Source organism: Neopelma chrysocephalum, unplaced genomic scaffold, assembly GCF_003984885.1.
Source record: "Neopelma chrysocephalum unplaced genomic scaffold, ASM398488v2 Primary Assembly neopelma1_366, whole genome shotgun sequence".
In the NCBI taxonomy this organism is placed as follows: domain Eukaryota; kingdom Metazoa; phylum Chordata; class Aves; order Passeriformes; family Pipridae; genus Neopelma; species Neopelma chrysocephalum.
Window position 1 is genome coordinate 285,035 of NW_020898030.1, and position 24,636 is coordinate 309,670.

Here is a 24,636-nt window from a genome sequence, read left to right on the forward strand (position 1 = left end):
GATACTAAAGGGTTGATGGGTTGCTTGAAGGCTTGGGCATGAGGTTGGGTGTAGAAGACAACCCACACTGTAATCCCAGTTTTCCATCTCTCCAAAACTGTGGCACAAAGGATAATCTAAAAGAGACATGCTGTCTCCTCCAGGAGCACCTCCACAGACTAGAGAGCTCCAGTCCTCCATCCCAACCCTGCAGAGAGGCAAATTTCTCCTCAGGAGGAGGAAAGGAACCAGACCACCTCTGTTAAGAGGCTTCATGCAATCAAACATGGATGGTGGGACACCCCCCCTTCCCCCATCCCTAATTTAGCATCCTCAGTCTGAGCCATTTTGCAGCTCATTTTTGCACCCTTTCAGAGTCAAGAGGAGGTTGGGATGCTCAGCATCTCCACAGAAACAGGCCCAGAGCCTCTGAAACCAAATTCCTTGAGAAAAAAAAAATAAGAAAAGGAAAAAATATCACATTCTCCTCCTGAAAAACTGGTTCAAGATCACATCAGTGAGTCAGAAGCAAAGCTAGAAATAGCACTAGAGCTCCGACCTGCAGGCACAAATCCCATTAAAAGCTATAGGAGAACCATTTCTGTGTGCAAGGGAGAAATCTGGACCCCTCTGCTTCGTGCAGACGGACAGATCCCTTCCAGCCATGGCCCCCCCCGACCTTTCCCACCCTGAACAAACATCTGAGCACTGATCTGGTTGTTTGCCCTGTTTCCCAAACAAGTGCAGAACAGAGCCAATCCCCCACCAGGGCTTGTTTTCCCCAGGAACATCTGCTGGGGTCAGTGCAAGAGGTGCAGGATCTGTCCTAAGGAAGGGACTGGCCGTGCCAGCCCTGCCGTGGGGACAGATGTCAGCACACACTGGTGACAGCAGCAGAGTGGCCTCTTGCTCTTCGGCCCCATTTTTCACTGGAATGCACCTCTGGGGCTTCCAAAGGCAGCTGGGCCCCCCAGTTTGGTGAGAAGGTTTGGATGTGGCTGATCCTGCTCACGGATCCGCTCTCCCCTCCCGCCTGGCCTTGGAAAGCCACAAGGACACAATTCCCAGAACACCACCTACCCAAAGGAAAACACAACCTTCTTCCTCACCAAAGCACAGTGGCACTCGTGCTCCCAACGTGCACCCAAGGCTTCGGCCAACCATCCCAAATCATCCCAAGCTCACAACCAGGCACTTTGCCGAGTCTCACCGACTGACAGAATCCCCAAAAACATGCGGCAAGACCAGGAATGGATTGGAATAAATTCATCTTCATAACTTCGAGCTCTATTTCACCATTTCCATTAACTGGATCACCAGGTGTGGAGGCACCCAGAGGTGGGTGAGCAGCATCCCAGCACATCCAGCAGCTTCCCTATGCAAGCTCATGTCTCCATGGACCCACCACGATCCGGATCAATGGAAGTTGGCTGATTGCCCCGGGAATTGTGCCCGAGCTGGAGACTCCTGCCAGCCCTGCCCCATCCAACAGGATGAGCTTCAGGAGTCAAAATTTATTGCTTTTGGTTGTGCTGATTTTTTTGTGGGGGGGTGGGGTGGGTGCCTGGGTTTCAGAAGCTCCCGTTCCCAAGCTGCTGCAGGAAAGTGGGAGCAGAAGGCTCCCAATATAATGAGATTAAAGACAGGCCTGGGTGGCCCATGGTGCTGAGCACACTCAGCCCCAACCCCTGGATGCTGCTGGTCCTTTGCCCCAGGCAGAAGGCAGGACTCTCATGCACAAACCATGGTATTAATTATAGCCAGGCCGGAATCAATCAACCAACCAATCCAACAAAACTGAGGAGTGTTTCCACCTGGCTGAAGGAAGCCACATCAGCACAAGATCTGGCCCCAGAGCATCATTTGGAACCATTGCTGTAGAATATGTTAGCACCGGTTGGTTTATTGTTATTTAGTAGAGTTTTTCTCTCTGAGCCCAGGAAGGGTCTCTGACCTCCCCTATATGCTCTGCCAGAGGATTCCTTCCTTGTGCCCACACTTCATGCAGTGGTACAGCACTGACTGTGCCCCAATTCAGCCCAAATTCACCCCAACTGAACCTCGTTCCACAGCCCAGGGAGGCTTTGATCGACCACGACCTTGACAGAGATTTTCATCCCTCTCCCCTGACCTATCAGAGGAACAGGACACCTGTCCCTGGGGATTGTCAGCAATGAGGGAGACACAAGGAAACTCAGATGGGAATGGGGAAGCAGACGAGATTCCCCTGGATCAACAGCTCCCATCCCCAAATACCAGCAGGGATGAAGAAGCAGAGACAAACTCAGGCTCTCTGCACCCCAACTCACTGCTCTAAAAACCCTGGAAGAAGGTAAAGCAAAGGCTCAGAGGCACCAGCTCAGATCCAGCCCACCCCCAGCACATGCCCTCTCCATCAAAAAGAAATACACCCCCAGCCCTAGGGCTCTATGTGGTTGAAAAAGAGTTTTCCAACCCAAAACATGCCCTGCCCTGGTGATCCCGTGGGCTACATGGGGTAGGTCATCCTGCTCCAGCCCATGTCCCACCATCCCAGCACCCCTAAATCAGGAAATCCCCAATGCCCCAAGAGCTCTGTTTGCTGACGATTCGGCCCTGTAGTCGCTCTCTAAATATCTACATACACACACACAAGAATTATACAGGAACGGCTGAAAACTGCTGAACAAACAAGCCAAGAGAGCGATTCCACCTGCTCCTTGTGCCCTCTCTGATCCACCGTGGTTTCTGCTCCTGACACCAAGATTAATGACTAATTACTCGCCCCATAATGAGTGCAGGTGTTTAACTTTCAGCTCACCTTCCATTGCACTAGTTGGCTCTTGGGTCTGAATGCTCAGACACTCAGGCTTTGCCTTGTTATCTATCCAACTGTTGTCAGCACATGCCTTCCCCATTCTGTTTTTAACTACAGTTGAGATTTTTGAACTCCCATGAATCTCCTTTGAGCCACCGGAGAATCTATAAACACTATAAACATGAATATTGTATAGTCTACTAAGAAAATATATATTTGTGTGTGTATTAAATATTCAGATTCATGCAACAAATATCCATGCAGCTGTACTGTATTACTGGTTAAATTTCACTGCAGTATAAATATATTATAGGCCATAGCATAGTTGCTCCAGTTTTATATATAGATGTAAAAAAAGATGCTTTTTCCAACTCATTTTCAATATATTAGTGGAGATGTCTTTGGTGAGCCTGGAAATATTGGGGATGGAAGTGCTATCTAAAGAAATACTAAAATCCAAGCGCTTGATTTATTTACCCGGCCCTCCCGATGCCTGGCATAGAAAATTTAAGACTTAATAAATAATGTGCTGTCACACTAATTATCCCTCCCCTGGGCCTCACACTGGCACACTGCAGTGGCTGAAACTATTGCAGCATGCAGCATTTTCAGTTATGAAACACGAGCCTGGGCGACGCGTCCGGGGCTTGGCATTCCCAGGGTGGAAACCTGAGCCTTCCAGCAATTCGGACGCTTCGCCCGCATCGACCCTTCATTAAGTTCTGCCTGACCTTTCCCAGCCGTTCCCTGGAAGGTGGTCGTCACCCAGGACAGGGATCTGGCACAGCCTGGAGCTGCCCCCCTCGTATCCCCATCCTGCTGCTTGGAACACCCTCCATATCTTCGGAAACCCACAAGCCTGGGATGGGAGAAGGGCAACAAAACGGTTTGGGTTTGGTTTGTTGGGTTGTTTTGTTTTTGTTTTTTTTTTTTTGCACAGACGCTTATTCAGTGTGGAAATAGAAGGTTAAAAGTAACTTACACAGCTATTGCTTCCCATGCAGAACCAAATATACACCGTAGAAAATACTGTGTTAACTACAATGCAGAGCAGCACTCAATATCTGCAATTGTTCCACTTCAGCTTTAAATACATGACTAGATTTTAGCGACTAGACATCGGTTAGCATTTTGGTGATATTCACATAGTTTGTGTTAGCTAGGGTGCAATTGGCTGTCTTCAAGTTCTCCTCCCTAAAATCCTCATTGCTATTGTTTACACCTTCCTGAATCTCCATATAATCAGACTTACTAATAGTAGAGGCACTTCTGCTTTTCTTTAGGTCAGGGGAAGAGGGGATCTTTGGGCAGCTGGTTACTTGCAGATATTGAGCCTGCTCCTCTCCCTCCGTCTCCCGGTGGTAGAAGTAGTTGAAGTTGGACACTATGACGGGCACTGGTAAGGCAATCGTTAATACGCCAGCAATGGCACACAAGGAACCCACTATTTTCCCCCCGATGGTTGTAGGGACCATGTCTCCGTAGCCAACAGTCGTCATGGAAACCACAGCCCACCAGAAGGCATCGGGGATGCTCGGGAACTGGGACTCGCTCTCATCGGCCTCGGCAAAGTAAACGGCGCTGGAGAAGAGGATGACGCCGATGAAGAGGAAAAATATCAACAGGCCCAGCTCCCGCATGCTGGCCTTGAGAGTCTGCCCCAGGATCTGCAGCCCCTTGGAGTGCCGGGAGAGCTTGAAGATCCTGAAGACCCGCACCAAGCGGATGACTCGGAGGATGGCCAAGGACATGGCTTGCTGGCCTTGCTGGCCATCCTCTGGCTTCTCGGCCAGCTCTGTCCCCAAGGTGATGAAATAGGGAATGATGGCTACGATGTCAATAATGTTCATGATGTTGGTAAAAAATCCAGCCTTGCTGGGGCAGGCGAAAAACCTCACCAGGAACTCGAAGGAGAACCAGATGATGCAAAGTGTCTCCACGATGAAGAAGGGGTCTGTGAAGGAGGTGGACTGCTGGTACCCCATGCTGCTGTTGGAATAGGGGAGGTGGCTCAGCCCGCTGCCGTGCATGTCTTCGTTCTCATCCCGAAAAATGGGCAATGTTTCCAAGCAAAAGCTGACAATGGAGATCAAAATCACCATGACGGAGACAATAGCTATAATCCTGGCAGGGCCTGAGCTCTCGGGGTACTCAAAGAGCAACCACACTTGTCTCTGAAACTCGTTCTCAGGCAATGGCCTCTCCTCTTCTTTGATGTAGCCCTCGTCCTCTCGAAACATCTCCATTGCCTCTTCCCCCAGTTCATAGAATCGGATCTCTTCCGAGAAGATGTCTAAGGGCACATTAACCGGCCTCCTCAACCTCCCACCAGACTGGTAATAGTACAAAATCGCATCGAAGCTGGGTCTGTTCCGGTCAAAGAAATACTCATTCCGGAGAGGGTCGAAATATCTCATCCTCTTTTTAGGATCCCCTAATAAGGTCTCTGGAAACTGGGCAAGTGTCTTGAGCTGCGTCTCGAAGCGCAGCCCCGAGATGTTGATGACCACCCTCTCGCAGCACTCATGGTCGGTCTCGGGGTTATACGTGTCCTGCGGGTGACCGGGAAGAGCTGCAGCTTCATCTGCAGGATCTCCAGTGGCAACTGTCATATTGGGGTTTCAAAGAAATCCTTATGCTAAACTCTTCCCAGGACCCAGTGGTGGGATCAGGTTCAGGGCAGGGCTACTATCCTGCAGAAGGACAGGTACGCAGGGTTGAAAGAGTCTCATGAAAAGGCAAAGGGATGAGATTAAAAAAAAAGAGGAAATGAAAAATTAAAAAAAAAAAAAAGGAGAAAGAAAATCACCCCTGCTGAGAAAGAGAGAGATGGAATAAAGTTGGGGGGAGGAGAGTAGATCCCTTCACTAGCATGTCTATGCCCTTTCTTGGGGGGTTAATTTGCCTTCTATGATACAGAGTTCAACAACTCCCATCTAAACCCATTAGGTGGAACAGAGAAAACACCTGAGGAACCATCACCTGTTCAAAACCAGCACGGAAAAACTGGCATTGGCAAAGCAGGGCTTTTTTTTCTTGGCTAAAAATCAGAATTCCAATTTAAAAAAAAAACAACAACAACAACAAAAACAAAGAGAGGGAAGGGAAGAGAAAGGAAGGAAGAAAAATAACCCCATCCAGCCCTAAAGTGGCAAGGGGATCCCAGGGGGTGCCGGGCTCAGCTCATTCCCAGGCATGCAGTGAAGGGTTAATTAACATTTAATCGTGCGATCTCAGGCAATCAACCCTCTAGAAAAACTCGAACTCGGCTTTTAACACCTTCCCAATCCTCTTGCCCTAGCCACGAAGCAGCGGCTCGGCGACATGCTGCCCTCCCTGCCTGCAGCCAAGCTCTGGAATGCGGAGCCAGCGATTCCCCGTGGACCACCGCAGTCCCCCTCCTCGGCCGCTGGTGTCCCGGCTCCTGTCATCCTTTGCAAACCACCATGGCACACAGAAAACAAATCACATTACCTGGAGAAGCCAAATCTTAGTCTCTTAGTAACACCGATTATCTGACCCTGGGGAAATCCTAGAGAGAAATACAGGCTTCCAAGATCCCCATAATTTCCTCTCTCTTCAAAGTTAAAAATAATGGTGAGTCATCGTAGAAAAAGGAGAAGGGACATAAGAGGGGTTAAATTCCCAGATGGTGGAAGTCAGGTCTTGTAATGGTTTGGACTGGAGAGAGAGAGAAAAGAGAGACAGAGAGACAGAGAGACAGAGTCTTCCCGGGAGCTGTTGCAGATCTGCACTTCAGGGCAGATGAGCGTCTGTCTGATGCCTTTGGTACGACGGCGAAAAGCTGCTAAGCTCAGCAAAACCCGATGTCTCCAGTGTCCTCGGGAGGTGTGGCATCGCCTGGAAAAAACACCGAGAAGGTAACAAGCTGCTGGAGGTCCCAGAGGAGCATCTGCAAAGCCGCGGCTCCTCCGGGCACCCCCTTTTTTTCCTCCCCGCGAGCTGTTCGCCCGCTGCTCGCCCGCCCCGCACTGCAACGCGAGCCGAGGGCGAGAGCGCGCTAGAGCCAGGGCGGAAAAAGCCAGAGCCCAAAAACCCCCATCTCCCTGCGCTCCGCTCAGCACCGCGAGGCCGCTGCCCGGGGGAGCCGGTGCCAGGCGCAGGAGGGGGGGGGGAACGACGCAGCCCCCCCGCCGCTGAGGCTCTGCAAAGCCACGGAGGGTCCCCACCACCGCCAAGCCCACCGGGCTCATCACCCACCGGGCACAGCACCCACCGGGCACGGCACCCACCGGGCACAGCACCCACCGGGCACGGCACCCACCGGGCACAGCACCCACGGGGCTCATCACCCACCGAGCACAGCACCCACGGGGCTCATCACCCCCCGGGCACGGCACTCACGGCGCTGCGTCGCGTCCCCCGGTAATTCAGCAGGCTCCGGTTTCATCCACCAGACTGAACCCCCCCCACCGGTCCCTGTCTGTCCCCCTTCAAGGCCACCTGCCCCCCGCTGGTAGCTCCAAGGACCCGCACTGTAGGCCCCGACCCGCGCGACCTCCATCCACCCTCCCCATCCTCCCAAAAGCCAACGCTTCCCCCCGGCCGACCCACCCCCGTGGGAATTCGACTCCGCCGGGTGAAATTTCTCCTGGGGATGTTGAGGCTCGTGTCCCCGGTGGGTGCCGGATCCTCACATCCCTGCTCCCGGCGAGTGCTCCTTTGGATCATCCTGCATTGCCTCGCGCCACGGAGATGCTCAACCCGGAGAGGCACAACCGACCTCTCATTTTTGCTTCCTTTTTTTTTTTTTTTTCTCCCCTCCCAAATGAAATAAAAACCCCTCTAACCTCCCTTCTTCAGCTCCAACTCGACTTGTCTACTTTGAGCCAGGATTACAGAAATGGGTAGGGGAGGCAGGTGGAAAATAACCCCGCGGTGCCAATCTCCTCGGCAAGGATTTCAGCTGTCTCCAGGCCATTTATGCCTGTTGGTTCCTCTCTTCATCCCCCGAGGTGCAGATATTGCCGCAGATCCCTCTTTTCTTGGAAATTTCCCTTTTCCGTGCAACCCTCCTCTCCCTTCTCCTTATGCACTAGAAAAAATAGTACAACCCTGACGAGGCTTGCAGCAGTCAACCGCTTCTCTTAACCCTTTTCTGCCAGGCCCAGAGGAGGGGAGGTCACATTTGTCCCAGTTTTTCTCCTTTTCCTGCATCTGCCTCCCCACCACTCGCTCCCCAGTGACTCACTCGGGAGTTTAGCTGGATTTGACCTTCCCTGGCTCCTCCAAGCATCATACCAGAACACCACAAACACCATCTTTCTGCTCCCGCAGGAAAGGTCTGGCAGCCACAAATGCCCATGTCACCAGAAAAATCAACCAACCTTCAAGATTTTATTTATTTTTTTAATAAACACGCAGTTTTTCTCCTGTCCGTAAATTCTCTCCTCCCCTTCCTCCCTTCCCAAAACACCCCGAATTTGTTTAACAGCACAGAAATTTCCTTTTTCATTATTTTAACAGGTTGATTTTTTTTGTCATAGGCTCTGGGCTGCTTTCTCTGACTCCAAGCAGTGATGCTCAATGGAGAGGGTTACGACATCGTCTGAGTTGACATCACCTATCCCAGCACTCAGTTTCTCCTACTTTCTCCCCATCACCTGCCTTCCTGGCAAGTACCCTCCGCCCCCCCCTCAAGCATTTTTAGGGTTAATTCATGCAAATTTAGGAGGTGGGGGGGATGGAGGTGGTGAAGATTTGCCCGAAGCCCCTGAGTTCTCTCCCTGCCCGCACTGCAGGCAGGAGCCATGGCTGCGTCTCGGAGGGGTGAGATTTGGGGTCGTGTTTGCGTCTAAATCAAAAGTCCCTCCTTTTGCACCGTTCCTGGCCAGGATTATTTAAGCAGGGGAGCAGCGGGAAGAGGGGAAGGATGCAGGGATGGGGCGGGGGGGGGGGAAGAGAAAAAGGCACCAACTTACGCTCGGTTCTGCAGTCAGGCATGCGGCGAATGCACAAGCAGCTGCTCCGCGCCGCTGCCGGCACCTCTCACCCCCGGCCCCCCAAACTCTACCCCGGACTCAATCTCCAAAGCCAGCAAAGCTTCACCATGAATATTCATAAGATTAATACGAGCGTCTTCCCCCCCTACCCACTTCCCCCCCACCCCGCACCCCTCCTCCCAAGCAAGAGACCTAGATTTCAACCACTGGGAAATAATCATATCCCTGGATACATGATGCTGCTTTACCATGCGGCTCCAATCCATACCATAGCCTTGGTAATAGCCTGGATCTGCTGTGGGAGAACGGGGGGATGGAGAAGCACCAGCTCCCTGCAGCTCTGGGGAAGGAGATGGGGCAGGACCGGACTCTCTGCTTTGCCCTTGGCTGGGGTGGGGAACGTGGAAAGCGATTATTTTGTATCACTTTGCCTTTACTGAGGTCCCTTCACGGGGAGGCTTCTCCCACCCCAAAGGAAGGACATGGCCAAGCTCCTACAAACGTATAAAACCTATGGATCAACCCCTGCCTGCACAAGGGAGATGCATCTGCTTGGACCACTCTGCCATCCCACAAAAAGCATTAGAGAGTCCCACAAGGCTCCTGGCACCCAGAAACATGAGCGCTGGAGGAGGGAAATGGGGGATATTTCTATTCCCATACACAGTGGTCAAATTTGTATGGAGCAATTTCAGACAGTGATCACTGCACTAAGGTGCAGATCCCACCCTGAGGTGGGATGGAGGGCATGGACCCCCCTGAATACTCAAGCAAATCAGTGCTCGGTGTAGTGCCCAGTGATCCAGGGGGATGTGGAGATGTGGGGACATTATTTTAGCTCCCTAAAGGTCCCAGAGCAGCAGGAGGCACAGACAGAGAGCGGGGGCAGCACTGGGGGATGCAATCACTCTTCATCCTGAAACAAAAATTGTATTTCCACAAGCCCCAGCCAGATCCCAATATCGAAAATTAATGTCTAGCCCTATGGAAAAACTGTGAATCCTTTGCAAACAGCCCTGGCACTACACGTTTCCCTCCTGCAGGCATCCAGCTGGGAAGGAGGCTACTCTGGGTGAGGGTTTTTAATGTCATCTGCAACATTTTAGCCTTTTCTGAAGGCGGATCTGCCAGAGCAGGGTAGGTTGAATCCAAAAAATGACTTGCCCCAGGCTAATCTTTATGCAATATGCAGAAACTGAGGCTGGGCAGGGAACAATTCCAGTGGAGCTGAAATTCCAACTTTCCCTTCCTGCTGTCGCCTTGCGAAGGTTCTGCAATAGCAGGGGGAGTTTGTCCCCTAAACAGCACCAGCTCTGAATAAAGAGCCAAACTCCAGAAAATCAAGGGAATTTCTCTAGATTGAGTGATGCTCTCTCCTCATTTACTCTCCTAATTGTGAAGCCGTTGTTGTCTGTGTGTCTGCACTCACCTCCCCCAGCCACGCTCACTGCTCCAGACATATTCCAGCCCTTTGGAAAACCAGAGTTCTGCACCCACTTGGCTCTTTCACGAGGATTTAACCAGCTGACGTCTTTGCATCAATATTATTATGAAATAATAATTTCCTTCTGAATCGTTTCTATCTCAATGGATTTTATAGACACCCAAACTGGAAATCTTACCCCATCTGCGTGTGTGGTGCTGGGAAAGGCACTTTGTGTCCTGCTGGGGACACCATCCCACCTCCTGCAAAGCCAGAGGGACTTCAGGGCTGGAGCAGATGCCAACAGCCACTCCAGAAGGAGGATCCCTAGTGTCCCAGGGACAGGAGATTCGGTATCCAGGTCCCATCAGGAAACAGATGATCTCTCTTTGTTTTACTGTCTTTATTCCCAGGGAAGCCCCCAAGGCTTCAGACCATCTGTTTGTGAGTTTGCAGACCACCTACAAACAGAAAAAATGTGCTTTTTTCCACCCTTTTCCCCCTCTGTATCCTGCTGGTGGTGTGCTGGGAGGTGCTCTGGGATGTGATGCTGTGAGGGATATATTAAAACCACAGGGCAGGGTTATCCTCAGGACTGGCCTCATCCAGAACAGCTGAATTCCAGTCCCAGTGTCATTGGGAGTCCAGACTCATACCCAGCCCCATTGCTCAGGACTCCCAGGGTGGGCACCTGCAGATGCCAAGGGCAGGGGTGGGAGAAGCTCTCCAAAGAGGACAGACCCTGTCCCACCACCTTCACACCTGCAGAGCCCCAGATGGTCACATCTCCCCATGGTGTCACTCCTGGTGACCCCATCCCAGCCCCTGCAAAGGCAGAGGGACTCTGAGGGCTGGAGTGGATGCCAGCAGCCATTCCAGAAAGAGCTGGAATCCAAGCTGGCCCAAGGCTTGCCCCTGGTGCCCAGAGGGGTTGGACAGGGCCAGTGGCTGAGCCCCATCCCCATCCCAGCCACGGCTCTCCAGAGGAAGGGGGTGACAGAACTGGGCCTCGTGTCATTTTAGGAGCTGTGAAAGCTGTGAGTGAGTTCCCAGGACTGTGAGCCACCTCCAGGGAAAGCATCTGACCTCCCCCACACTGCTGATGCCAGAGGATGGAGCTCTCAGACCTCCAGCACCCCCTCACCCCCCCCTTAGTGTGGGGACAAGAGGAGGGGACGCCGAGAGACATCGGTGACCCCGATATGGTGGCACCGTGTCTAAAAATGAACAGCCTGGGAACAAAGTGACACAGACCCACGGAACAGGAGATCTTCCACAGCAGATGCTGCTGGTGAATCCCAAAATACTGTGATGAGAGAGGTCAGAGCAGCTTCCCCCACCCAGGGAGACAGGGGAAGGTTTGGGGCTTTGCCTGGAGTGATGTGGGAAAGGAGGAGCAAAGCAAAAAAAAGATGCTGGGCAGAGCTCCTGGTCCCTGGGAGAAACCCCTGGATCCTGGGGGGTTTTCCTGGAGAATCCCCTGGATACTGGGAAGATCTCCTGCAAAATCCCTTGGTTCCTGGGGGAATCTTCTGGTCCCTGGGAGAATCCCCTGGATACTGGGAGCATCTTCTAGAGAATCTCCTGGTCCCTGGGAGAACCTCCTGGATACTAGGAGGAACTCCTAATCCCCTGGGAAAATCTCTTGGTTCCTGAGAAGATCTTCTGGTCCCTGGGAAGGCACAAGAGCCAAAGGAAAACCAGCAAAAATCACCTATCTACAAAGTTAACATTAAATACCTTCCCCTTCTGTATTTCTCCAAGGTTTTTTTATTAACAAAATATCCAATTATTTAAAAATAGCTCCTTTGGGTTCAGTCTGAATTCTCAGTTGGTCAAGGCCACTGAGTTGCAACACTTGGACTCCAAAGATACTCCACCAGCCTGGATGGAGCATCCTGGACTGGAGAGGAGCTGGGCACTATTCACTGAAATAGAAGTCTTTTAGCTCAACCAAAACATGGCAAAGAACTTCAGCTCTTGAGATGACTGTGAATATTTCATGCCGTGGAGCAGCTTGCTCCAGCAGAACTAATGGATCTGGGCTGGCACAGGGTGGGCATCAGGCCTGGGGGTGTCTCCCACCTGAGCTGCTCCAGCCTCTTCAGTTAAAAGGCTCTCAAAGCCACTTTATTTCACTTGCACAAACAAAAAGGACAGGCCAAGCCAAATGAAGGAACAGGAAAGGAATCAGTGGCCTCCTTCCAGGCGGTGTGAGGGCTTTCTGCAGACGCTGTTTTTAGAGCCTGTGGGTCTCAGCCCAAGTGCTGAGTGGGGGCCAAGAGCTGCTGAAGGTCAGATCTGAGCCATAGAATGGGGTGAGATTTTTCCAACCCCCCCAGACACTCACCCCTCCTGAGGAGCAGCAGGAACTGCAAATGAGCCAGGAGGAAAAGTGGTTTCAGAGGGTGATTTCCCTCTTCTCTTCCTCCCTCACAGAGATGTGCAGGGAGGTGAAGCCGACAGTGGGGATGTTTGGGCTGGGGGTGCCTTCCCTCTGGGGTGGGCATGATGGCACTGTGGGCAGGGGGGCAGGGGGCAGCTTCAGCCATGAGATGGCACTGAATGGGATGGCACAAAGTGTCACTGAGCTTTCCTGCCCTGTGCCAAGGTTTGGGCCGTGGCAGCCCTACGGCTGTGCCAAATGGTGAGACAAATCATGGGATCCCAGACTGGTTTGGGCTGGAAGGGACCTTAAAGCTCATCCAGTCCCACCCCCTGCCATGGGGACAGGGGAACATCTCCCACTATCCCAGGTTGCTCCGAGCCCTGTCCAGCCTGGCCTTGGACACTTCCAGGGATCCAGGGGCAGCCACAGCTTCTCTGGGCAACCTGTGCCAGGGCCTCCCCACCCTCACAGGGAGGAATTTCTTCCTTATATGGAATCTAAATTGACCCTCTTTTTAGTTTCAATCCTGGGTCAGGCCAGTCCTTGGTCTGTGCCAGATTCTGAGCTGTGCCAAAACGAGGGCCACATCCTGGGCCAAACTGTGGATCATGCCAGACTGGGAGCAGTGCCACATTCCAGGCCTTCTCCACCTGGCCCCCAATCCTGCCATAAGCCCCTGGCTGCCATCACCATGCAGCCAAACCTCCCCCTGTGCCTTTGCTGCCCAGCACAATTCCCTTCCCCGCTGGTATCCCCTGGGAATGTCCGTGCCATGGTGGAAAATCCCCAGAAGAAAAAATACAAGATTCTGTGTACTTTTTTCAAAGCATTTGGAGGATATTCATTATTTTATCACCTCTCTGCTGAGCCACCAGGGGTGGTGGGAGATGCCCCATCGTGGTGACAGTGGCCTGGCCCTGTGTGTCCCCAGCTCTGGGCTCACTGTTCTCAAGGTAACTTGGGCAGGTCACAGGTGACAAGGATACAAAACAAGGTGACATTCCCAGGCTGTGTGAGCAGGCATTGTCAGAGCCTGATCTGCTTCTCCTGGGTCCCAAGTGAGCTCAGACCCCACATCCCCTCTCCTTGATCCCTCGGGAATGCCACACAGAATCCTCTTCCCCGTCATTCCTGTATTTACTATTTCTTCATTTCCCACCCTCTCTTTTAGGAAGAGACAGACTTCCCCGTTTCCACGGAAACACTCCCCCTCTCCCCTCATTTCTTCAAAGGGTTTTTCATCCATTTATTTCAAAAATAGCTATTTTTAGCCACAGCTTCCCCTTCTTCCCCTCCCCACCCTCCGCTTCCAGGTCACGTTTTCCCAGACAAGCAGCGCCCACTGGGGCTGTCACTGCTGACACTGAAGGGAGCTGTGGCATCACCCACATGCCTGTGACTTGGGCAGGGCAAGAGCAGCTCAGATCTGTGGTCCAGATCCTGGTGGTTCCCTTGATTTGTGCTTAAATCCTCGGGGGTTGTGGAAAAGTTGCTATATAGAGGAAATGATTGTGTTTGCAGGAGGGACCATCCAAAATTCCCACCACTCTGTGGAGTGACCATCCCTGCAGCATCCTCTGATTCCATAGATTCCACAACCCCATGAAGCCAAGGCACTATTTCCTTTCCTGCCATCAGGATAAACCAAGAGGTGCCACACCAACTACTGACAGAGCAGGAAATAAAAACTGTTTCCACCCTTCCCAAATACAGAAGAGGAGAAACAGCACCTAAATCCTCAGGAGCTGGGACCCTGTGGACAAGTGGGATGAGAGGCTGGGACTGCAGCACTGGTGAAAGAAACCCACAAGTCAATTGAATAAAAACAAATAGCCTGGACAAGGTGCTGTAAAGTAAAGGAGATTTCCATGGGGGAAATTACAACCTTAGCAGTCCCATGGATAAATCTGGAGCAGAGGGATGGACAACAACACCCCTTGAAAAAGGATGCAATGCTTCACTGGTTGGAATACAAAGGAAAATCCCTTTGGATACTATCATCCATTCAAAAAATAGGAAGTGAAGTGTCTAGAAAAAGGGCTCCTTAGCAAGGCACAGTTTGAGGAGCCTGACTCCAAACTGGAAGAGCCCCTGTACAGCATCCTGGAAAAGTCATGGTTGGAAGAGCTGGATGCTCTGGCTTGGAAAGAGGGACATGACACAGGCCATTAAAATCCTGCACAGTGGTGAGGGAGTGAGCAGGGAATGATTAATCAATATTTCTTCATCATGCAAGGAAGAAATAACACCCAGGGAAATTCCCAAGCAGCAAATTCCAAGGCAGCAAGAGAAGGATTTACTGCACAGCTCCGTGGGTGTGCAGGGATGCACAGCTGGAGGGGAGGCTTCCAAAGCCACCCCATCCTCATGTGGGTAAGGAAGAGACAAATATCAGCCAAAAGGCATCAGAACCCAGCCCTTGTGCAGCCAAATTCCTCCAGACCCTTATTTTAAGCTGAGTTTACCCATCACAAACCCAGGGATCACTGGTGCCTGCTCCATGTGTGGCTCTGAGCACCCAGCGCTGTGTTACTGCTACAAGGGCATTTTCCATTGTTTATAACCTCTGGGGATGAAGCAGGAGACATCCCTCCTGGAATCACACTGTGCCATCCCTAGGCTGACCTACACCCCACCAGCCTCTCTGCTTCTCTCAGCTCTTCCTCAAAACATTGGCAAATCCAATCCAACTCTGGGCAAAAGAGCTGTTGGCACTGATCACGTCCAGCCCCTCTGCAGCTCCTTGGTGCAGAGTCCTCTCCATCTGTTTATCACTCCAGGTACGGGCTGGAAACTCTGCAAAACCCACAAGGGTTGAGGGTGTGCCTCAAATCAAGGTTCCCCCCTGAATTTGGTGCAGGAACATCACCCTCCACCCATCAGTGGTGCCAGGGAAGGTGTGTCCTGGGGCTTTTGAAGCAGTCCCGGGTGGAATGTGCCAAATTCACCTTCCTCCAGAGCTGGTTTTGGCTGCTGGTGGTTTCATGCCATCTCAAAGTTTGCAACATCCTGTTTTCCACGGATGTTTAACCACCCCCCAGTTCACCACATGGCAACTGAAACCTGCAGCTGGAGCCACCACGGGGAGGAGCTGAGAGAAATCAAGGTCACAGCACAGAAAGCAGCAGCCAGAGCTCCTAAAACCCCTGAACCAGAGAGGGTCACTCCTCCCAGCCTGAAATCTGCCCCTGCCACCCACACTGGCCAGGAGCTACTGTGGGCCCAGCCTGCACGGCCACACTGGGATAATTTGGGAATGTGTGAGCTGAAGCTGCTTTTGCTCAACATGGATCGTCCTTCCCCAGCAGAGCTCACAGCAAACCTCGAGAGCAGAGAGCAAAGAAACCACACAAACCCTTTCCACCCTCAACGCTGCTTTACTGGCAACTTCTTTGACCCTTTCAGAATTCTTGAGGCTGACAGGGTCAAGTGAGTTGTTTTGTAAAATTCAGGAATCTGAGGTTCTCCATCCCTGCTGAATTCCTCTGGTTTCCTCCTGCCCAGGGTAGCTGTGGGCAAAAGTGGCTGATGCTCTGCTCCCAGTCCTGAGCCTTCCAGCTCAGCTCCTGGAGCCTCTTGCAGGATTTATGCCTGGAATTCAGTCCTAAGAACGGGATTTGCAAAAATAACCGAGTCACTTGGGATAACAGCCTGTGCTCCTGGCTCAGTGACCACTGAAATAAAATCCCCTGGCAGGAGCCTGGGACCTCTGGCCATGGGACACGGCCCAGCAGCACTTGGATGCACAGTTCAAGTCATTTTATCATGGAATCATTCAGTCACGGAATCCTGAAATGGTTTGGGTGGGAAGGGACCTTAAAGTTCATCTTATTCCACCCCCTGCCATGGGCAAGGACACTTTCTGCTCTGCCAGGTTGCTCCAAGCCCTGTCCAGCCTGGCCTCGAACACTCCCAGGGGTGGGGCAGCCACAGCTTCTCTGGGCATCAGAGGAGATCAAACTTTCACATTTTTAAGGCATCCAATAATGTAAACCAAAAGCTTTGACACTATTTGGCCCAGTTTGCTTTTGGGTGAAGCTCACACATGGTTTGAAGCCGAGAACAAGGTTTTCAAATGAACTTCAAACCTCATTTTGCAGGATTTCCATCTGTGGTTGGAGCACATGGGTCATGTCCCCAGTGGGCACCTCCACTTGCTTTTGCTTTGCCAAAGCAACATCAGTGACATTCCTTTTTGTGATGCATCATCAAAATTTAAGGGTTTGCCTGGAGCTCCTTCAGCCCATGCAGAGTGCACAGATCTTCAGATGGCTGCTTGGGATGCTGGAAATGTGTGGATTTTATCCCCAGATTTTATTTGTCTCACACAGTAAATTCTATTCCCAGGAATGGCATTAAATGTCAGGTTATTTCACCCTGAAAAATTAGTTCACCCAGCGGATGCACCTCAAACCTCATCCTCCTGCCATCCTTCCCAGCCCGAACATCTTCCCTTCACCCCACTCAAAACACTGTGTTTCAGCCATTTTATTGAAGTTTGTGTATGAAATAACAGTTTCAAGTTCTAATGAGAAAAAAACAGCCATTAAAAAAATAAATTCAACATCAGGTAAAAAAATCACACAACCAAAAGAAAAAAAAAATCACTTTTTTTACTGGTAACTGAACACAAGGCCCACACCACGGTGGAGTCACCAGGACAACAGGAGGCAGCAGCTTGGTTTAACATCAGACTGGTATCAAAAAAACCCAAGTTTTAAACTATTGGAACACAGCTCACTGGCAAAACCAGAGTTTAAAATGAACTCAGAGTAACAAGACTGCATTTAACACCTCCAGTCCCAAATTGCATTGTTCCTGTGGCACCAGATTAGTCAGGATTTAGTGAAGAGTTTCGTTTTTCAGTCCCATACACTGAATTTCACAATATTTCACTGTTTATACACCCAGTGTATGTCCAGTTGAGACAGGCATGGAAAGCATCTCAGCATTACCCAGTTGCACATGTGAAGGAGGGAAAGCAAAGTCAAAATTATATCCAGCCATCTCCATCCCAGGAAGATTCCATGAAAATAGGATGGGAAATTAAGAAACATGAGCTGCTGCTGTGCTGGAGGTCGATGCGACCTTTTGCCATGTTTTGGGGTCTCAGGTGATGAATTAAGAGCCTGTTCTCATGAAAAATTCTAAATTCCAACATGAGAAGACCTGACTCTCAGCAGAGAGGGGGGATTTTCCTGCAAAACCTGAGCAATTTGGACAACAAAGTCCAATTCCAGCACATCAACAGCAGCCTAAGGAACGTGGCAGCAAACACAGAGTCTTGTATTAAAACTGCACTATTTCAGGCACTTCCTGACTCCATTTCCCCTTAATACCACTTGACTCACAATTCCAGCTCTATCAATGACCTGAGCATTGCCAGGTAAATTGTCCTGCTCCAAAATCATCCTCTGGAATAGGAATAATGGACTTAAAACCAGCATCAGTGCCTGGCCTTGCAGTGGTCAGAGCTGATGTGTTATGGACAATACCAGGCAGTGTCAGAGGCATCTCAGGCCATTCCCTTTAAGACCTGATGATGTAATCTTGGAGAAAGCAGAAAAAATGGGAAAAGGAAACATAATATACCTGTATCAGAGGCTGGTGGATGAAAATACTGGGATTAGAAATGTGTAATTTAAGTCAACCAGGGCTGCTACAGGACTTTAACCTCATGTTGAGGGATGACTCTGTGCCTTCCAGCTGACTCTCTGCAATGAAAAGAAAAGCAGGAGAGTGAGGAGCACTGTATCTCAGAAATCCCTTAATTTTAAAAGGATTCTGTTGCAATAACAGCATTTGAACACCTGTCTCAGAAAACACCCAAGTGAGTGTGGGAATGAAACTTCCAACGTGGTCTAGGGCTGTTTTCTGAGATGTCAGTCCTGGGGGGGGTTTGCCAGCAGCTGTGGAAAGAGGCTGGAGTCTGGGATGGGACTGCAGGAACCATAGAATCATAACTTAATAGAATCCCAGACTAGTTTTGTGTTGGAAGGGGCCTTAAATCCCACCTTGTTCTACCCTCTGCCATGGGCAGGGACATTTTCCACTAGACCAGGTTGCTTCAAGATCCATCCAGTTTGGCCCTGAACACTTCCAGGGATGGGGCAGCCACAGCTTCTCTGGGCAACCTGTGCCAGGGCCTCACCAAATCCTGACTTTTCCCCCCAGATCTATCAGGGCAAAGCAGCCTCACAGTTATTCCCTCGTTGCCTCTGACAGCCTGTTCCAGCCACTCCTCTAAGCCCCATCCCTGTGCTATGTCCCCAGAGCCTTCCTTAGTGCCCTTAAACACTCTTTCAGATCTTTCCCTTTCTAATTTTGCTGCCTTCTTAAAACAGCTTAAAACAAGGCATTAAAAACAAGCCGCTTTTCATGACCCTACACCAGCCCCGCTCCCCAGATCAGCTTTTCCTGCCTCTCCAGCAGGATGGAGCCAACAGCAGGGCTCTAATTGCACCCTAAAATTAAAATGGGGAAAGGGTTGGTGCTCAGCCTTTGGCTGTGTTGGGCACAGAGGAGAAATATCTCTCTGTTCAGAGTCTAAAGAGCACGTCCAAGGCACGACAGCTCCGAGATGCTCTCACAGCGTCTGGGAGCAGGGCTTTGAAGGACTATGAATAAAGATGAGCTGCCTGCCTTCGGATGATTATGGGAATCAAAGCACGCTATTTTTTGGATCTTCTCTTGATGTCAGCCATCATTAAATCGCTCCCTTTTTTGTTTTTTTAATCGGCTGGATACATTTTTAATTTGCCTTCCCCTGCCAAATCCAGCCCTCCGCTCCCAGTGACATCTCCATGCGGCTGCCCTGCTACGATGGTTATCTTTGGAATGCACAAGGCTGGAGTCAGAGTGGTGGCAACACACATTAATACACTGGACTGACAGTTAAAGGCTATCAAACTCCCAATAATTGTGAAAAAAGCACATCAACAACCAGCTGGCTCAAGCAAAAGGAACCCAACAGGATGGAGCGACGTCAACACCCGTATGTACAACGTGGAGAAAAGGTTGGAATTTGGCAAGATTGTCACTGGTGTAAGATGTCTGTGAGGTGGTTGGGACGCACCAACCCAACTGTGTGAAGGGATCTGGTTTTTCCCACATCTTCAATCATCAAAATACCTTTTTGAGCCATAACAGAGACACTTAAACAAGTGGCTGTTGAAAACAGACGAGGTATAATCATGTTACAGACACACCCCCCCCCAATAAAAAAGCTCAAAAATAAAAATAACTTTAGTACCGATACATTCTATCCCCCATTTTAAGGGCTACTAGATCATGTTCCAAAAGAAACTAAATATAACACCTTTGGGACCAGGGCTTCCCAAGATCCAGGTCTGTGTTGCAATCCAGAAAATCAATCTCCCCCTGTTAATATGTCATTATCTCCGTGGGCAAAGCCCCCTTTATGGGGGCTTTGGCTGTTTGCAGCCCAAACCCATCAGCGTGGTAGAAAAGTGGTTTTTGGATCAGTCTCTCATGATTTCAGAGTTGCAGAAGCTTTTGTTCAGTCTCCTTTGCAGGTCAAGATCTCGCTACAAACCCATCACGCTGCAGGGAGGCTGCAAACAAATATGTTTTGCAGCTCCTTAGGAGTTTTGGAGGTGACATGTCCCAAAAACGCCCAGTTCCCATCTGCCCCAGCTGCCAGCAGCTCCGTCTGTGGCAATTGGGAAGAGAGATCTGTGGTTATTTGGGGTTCCCAGTGATGGAAACAGGCTCAGCCCTCACCCTCCAAACACTGGGCACTTTTCCTGGTCTTTCTTTAAGGGTATTTTTTAGCTCTCAGAGTTTTTATGGTCTGAGCATTAATTAAGTTTGGTGCTGGAGGGATGCAGGAAGCTGGGTGGACAGTTTTTCTCTGCAGTGACAGGGAGGGATGCTTGGGAAGGAGGTTTGGAAAGCTTTGCAATCCACTCGCAGACCCTTCCAGATCCACGGGGAATTGCCAGCAGAGAAATTTGCTGGAGGATCCCATGGAGAAGCTCCCTCTGTCCCCATCACCCCTCAGGGCAGGGCAAGGGCAAACTGGAGTTAATGAGAGCCACTGCTCTAATCAGCTCTAATTTGTGCAGGCAGATTCATTCCACCTCTGGGATTCTCCAGCATCCCTGTCCAACCTTGTCACCCCCAGCTCATCTCCCTGGGCTCAGGGACCTGCTCCATGGGCTCTTCCAGCATTTCTGCTCCCAACCCAGCTCAGGGACCTGCTCCATGGGCTCTTCCAACATTTCTGCTCCCCAGCTCAGCTCAGGGACCTGCTCCATGGGCTCTTGCAGCATTCCTGCTCCCCAAACCACCCCCAATAAATCCCAGTGCCAGCAGCACCAGCCCTTTCTCATTCATTCAGCCCCAGTGCCACAAGGTTTGTATCATGCTGGGAAGAGCAAGAGGAGCAATGTCCCACTGAGAGCCAGAGTCATATTTGCTCTTCATTCCCCAACTCATTAAATTGACTAAAACTGCTGGGTTTATCACTTTTTCTTTCTTTTCTTGCCATTTCAGCCCATTCTGCTCACCCTGTACCTACACACAGCCCCAGAGGCTCCTGTTTTTGGGCCTCCCCCAGCCCTTCTCCCATGAACAAGGTCTCCACCACCAACAATGCCATGACAGGAGCAGGAATTCAAGCCAAGGAATTATCTGTGATTAGAAAAACAAACAAAATAAATGTGGCTTCACCAAAGTTGATGCATTCCTTTTAAGAACTACGTCATTTCTCAACCTCAGGAGAATTTCTCAACCTGAATTTCAACTGGAGTTTGCATGTGGGGCTCAGACAGCCAAAAGGAAGGTGACTTCTTCTGCAAGTCCAGAGCAATCCCAGCCTGAACCTGCTTGGATCGTGTTTGTCTTCAAAGCTCTTCTGCAAGGAGAGATGTGAGGAAGACAGTAGGTTTGCTTTGCCATGAATATTCCAAAGTTTTCCCATTTCAGAGCCTTTCTTCCAGTTTAGGGTGTTTGTTTTTAAGTGCATCCCCACTCAGGTTGTGCCTCAAAGCATGTCACAGGTGCCTCCTGTGGATGTTCCTCCTGGAATTTGGTGTGAAATGCAGGTAAATGGCTCTGCTGGGGGCAGGATTCAGGTTTTGGTGGTGCCTCCAGGCAGAGTGGTCCTTGTTGAACCTTCCAGGTACCTGGTAGAAACTTGTCCTTGGACACATCAGCATGAAATCAAGAGTCTGCTCCACATAACTTTGTCTCCTGTACCTCCCCTTGAGCATTCCCTTCTTCAGAGGAAGCTCCAACTCCCTTGGTTCCATCCAGTCCAAACTAACATTTCCCAAACCATTTCCAGGGAATTATTGCACTGCAGACACAGAGGTTCCTGTGCTCATCTGAGTCCCACCAACGTTATTTTCACCCTGAAATCCAACACTGTTGCAAGTATTTCCTTGCTTCTCTGCCTGAGTATGTGCTGGGCAGATTTTAGTCTCCAGGATGGAAGAGGCAGCATCAGGAGGTGGGATAAAGCTGGAGAGGGAGAGGGGGGGAGCCAGAAGCAGGAAGAGCATCAACCATTTCCATTTATCCCTTTGCAGATGATTTATCCCTTTGCAGATGATTTATCCCTTTACAGACCACTTATCCTACTGCACCAGGATAATATTGATCCATGCAGTTCTAAGAAATGCAGTGAGGTCAGAGAAACCCCAGGTTTAACAGTTTCCCAGCCCAGCACGGGCAACCCACAGCTCTAAACCTGCCACCCAAAACCTCAGTGTGCAAAATGAAACAGCAACGGGCAAAGGAGGAATGGACTTCCCAAATGAGGGAATACTATAATATTCCCTGTGGAAGAGCAGAAAAGGGCACCCAGGCTCTCATGAAACAAAGCATGAGCATGATCAGCCAGGATTCATGTTTTTATACCTTTTCCACCTCTGGAAATTTGATTTTTCCTTAGTTTTTCATGGAGTGATCCTGAAAGCAAGGCACAACTTGTTGACTGTTCGACAACTTTTTCCTCAGCATTGCTGGAGATGTTACTTTCTTAAGAAGGACTTAAAGTAAATCACAGCCTTTGGTACAGCACAGAACTACTTATAAAGGGCATTTGCAGGAAAGGGAGAAAAATGGAACAGAAATTATTCAGAAAGAGCTGAGAACAGCCCGTGGCCTTCACCAGGGAACAGTGAGAGCAACTGGATTCCCTTTTTCCCTCCCACTCTGAGGAAAACACTTGGACTGAGCTTTAGCAGCTCTGCTTAATGTTTTCTTTCTGGTTGCTTAAACTTTCAAGAGATTTTTTTAAAAAATAATAATAAAACCAGACTGAAATAATGTCCAAATTTCCACCTCCCCTCCTCCTTTTCCCTGCTCAGTCTGGTTATATTGCACATGAGTTGGAGACAATCTTCTGGCTGCAGAGATGTTTCCTTCTACATGAAGCACTTGTTAGAAAACACGGATAAGATGGCAAATATTCCATATATATTCATATATTTACGGAATATGAACTGAGTTTAACTGGGGAGGACAGTCGGGTCCACAGCAGCGTTGGTCACCATGTCCAGGATGTTTGACTTTTCCTCGGAGCTGTTTTATTTCTCAACACAGTCCTGGAGGTCGTAATTTTGAAACGTCTTCTGTTATCTGTTGGGCAGAGCAAAAAAAACCACTTTTATGCTTTGGAAAACAAGAAACAGGTTATTTTTTTTCAAAGTAAAGTGGAAGAGGTGTCGCACATAGGCCCCCTCGGGCAAATTCACATCTCCATTTCCCACGAAGAAAAGTGAAAATTTGCTAATTAAAATCCTTTAATGGACTAAATACCACACAGTCTAAAGTGAGCTAAAGATAGAAAAGAAGATTCACTAAATAGATCCTGTTTATTAACTATTATCTCACTAATGGAAAGTTCCAAATCCGGAATAATTAGCACGAAGTGGGTTTTCCTCATCATGCTTTTGTCTTAGTCAAGCTGGGTTTGTTCCAACTCGATCACACAACATTGTGCAACTGGTTGATCTTATAAATCCAATGCTGGGGCTGACCTCACTCCCAGTGCTTGGACTGTGGAGTTGCTCCCACAGAGGTCAAACTCAAAACCCCATTTTGAGGCAGGAATGGAGCAAAGGGCCAGAAAATTGTCCCAATCTCTGCAGCGCTGGAGCCATGAGCTCTTGGACCCAGCTGGAACTGCAGCAGTAACTCAACAGCACAAAGGGACTCATCCTGACTCCTATTTTAATATAGGGAGATGCTCTTCTCTGTCTTTAAGACACAGAAATTCTTTCAAATTTCATGCAACTGTTCATATCCCTCTCATTTTTTGGAAAATCCATGTTCTGCCTTCAGAGCAATTGAGGCATCCCCCTCCCCCCATCAGGGGGGGAATGAAGTCGGGTGCTTCATTCACAGCCAGTGATGAGGAAAGGGTTGGAAGGAGCTGCAGTCCCAGCTCAGAGCCCAGCCTAAGGCACCCGGACCTGCCTGGTCCCAGCTCAGTCCCCAAATCAGTCTATTTTCCACAAAGGGAGAGGGAGGATGGAGATATGCAGGATGGGATCCATGTGCTGAGGAGGGAGACATCCACTCTGGCTGCTGCAGGGATGATGATACGGGGATGGTGATGTTGCAGGGATGATGGGGATGCAGGGATGAAGCTGAAGGGATGATGACATGGCAGGGATTATGAGGATGCAGGGATGAGGTACAGGGATGATGAAGTTGCAGGAATGATGAGGATGCAGGGATGAGGTACAGGGATGGTGAAGTTGCAGGAATGATGAGGATGCAGGGATGATGTTCCAGGGATGATGCTGCAGGGATGAGGATGTTGCAGCTATGATGAAGTTTCAGGGATGAAGTTGTAGGGATAATGAAGGTGCAGGGATGATGAGGATGCAGGGATGATGTTACAAGGATGAGGATGCAGGGATGATGATGTCACAGGGATAATGGGCATGCAGGGACAATGTTGCAGGGATGATGTTGCAGGGATGATGTTACAGGGATGATGCTGCAGGGATGATGATATTGCGGGGATGATGATGCATTTGCAAGGATGATGAGGATACAGGGATGGTGATGTTGCAGGGATGATGAGGATACAGGGATGGTGATGTTG

At 50.0% G+C, this 24,636-nt stretch overlaps 2 protein-coding genes across 7 annotated transcripts in view; both read right to left on the bottom strand.

Annotated features, from left to right (window-relative positions):
• Window positions 1–1,515: 1,515 nt before the first annotated feature.
• Window positions 1,516–9,004, bottom strand: KCNA2 (potassium voltage-gated channel subfamily A member 2). 5 transcript variants are annotated; one of them, XM_027706237.1, is made up of 3 exons: window positions 8,988–9,004; window positions 7,588–7,832; window positions 1,516–6,637 (listed from the first exon to the last, which is right to left on the bottom strand). In XM_027706237.1, the coding sequence occupies exon 3, from the start codon at window positions 5,386–5,388 to the stop codon at window positions 3,889–3,891; it is 1,500 nt and encodes a 499-aa protein (XP_027562038.1). In that variant the 5' UTR covers window positions 5,389–6,637; window positions 7,588–7,832; window positions 8,988–9,004; the 3' UTR covers window positions 1,516–3,888. The 5 variants fall into 5 exon arrangements, with proteins under 5 accessions (XP_027562038.1, XP_027562036.1, XP_027562037.1 ...); XM_027706235.1 differs by lacking the exon at window positions 8,988–9,004 and adding an exon at window positions 8,719–8,836; XM_027706236.1 differs by lacking the exons at window positions 7,588–7,832; window positions 8,988–9,004 and adding an exon at window positions 7,352–7,576 and having other exon boundaries at window positions 1,516–5,469; window positions 6,251–6,637.
• An 8,020-nt stretch (window positions 9,005–17,024) lies between these two features.
• The window catches only part of LOC113978913 (potassium voltage-gated channel subfamily A member 3-like), an 18,960-nt gene continuing 11,348 nt past the window's right edge, over window positions 17,025–24,636 (bottom strand). The window contains exons 2-3 of one of the 2 annotated variants that reach the window (XM_027706241.1): window positions 20,771–23,159; window positions 17,025–20,720 (exon numbers count right to left, since the gene is read on the bottom strand). The gene's annotated coding sequence lies outside the window, so the exon portion shown is untranslated. Of the gene's footprint in view, window positions 23,160–24,636 lie in introns of both variants that reach the window. The other variant, XM_027706240.1, reaches the window with a different exon arrangement.

Coding starts and splice junctions, on each gene's coding strand:
- KCNA2 (XM_027706237.1), bottom strand. CDS start 5,388: ATGACAGTTGCCACTGGAGATCCTGCAGATGAAGCTGCAGCTCTTCCC.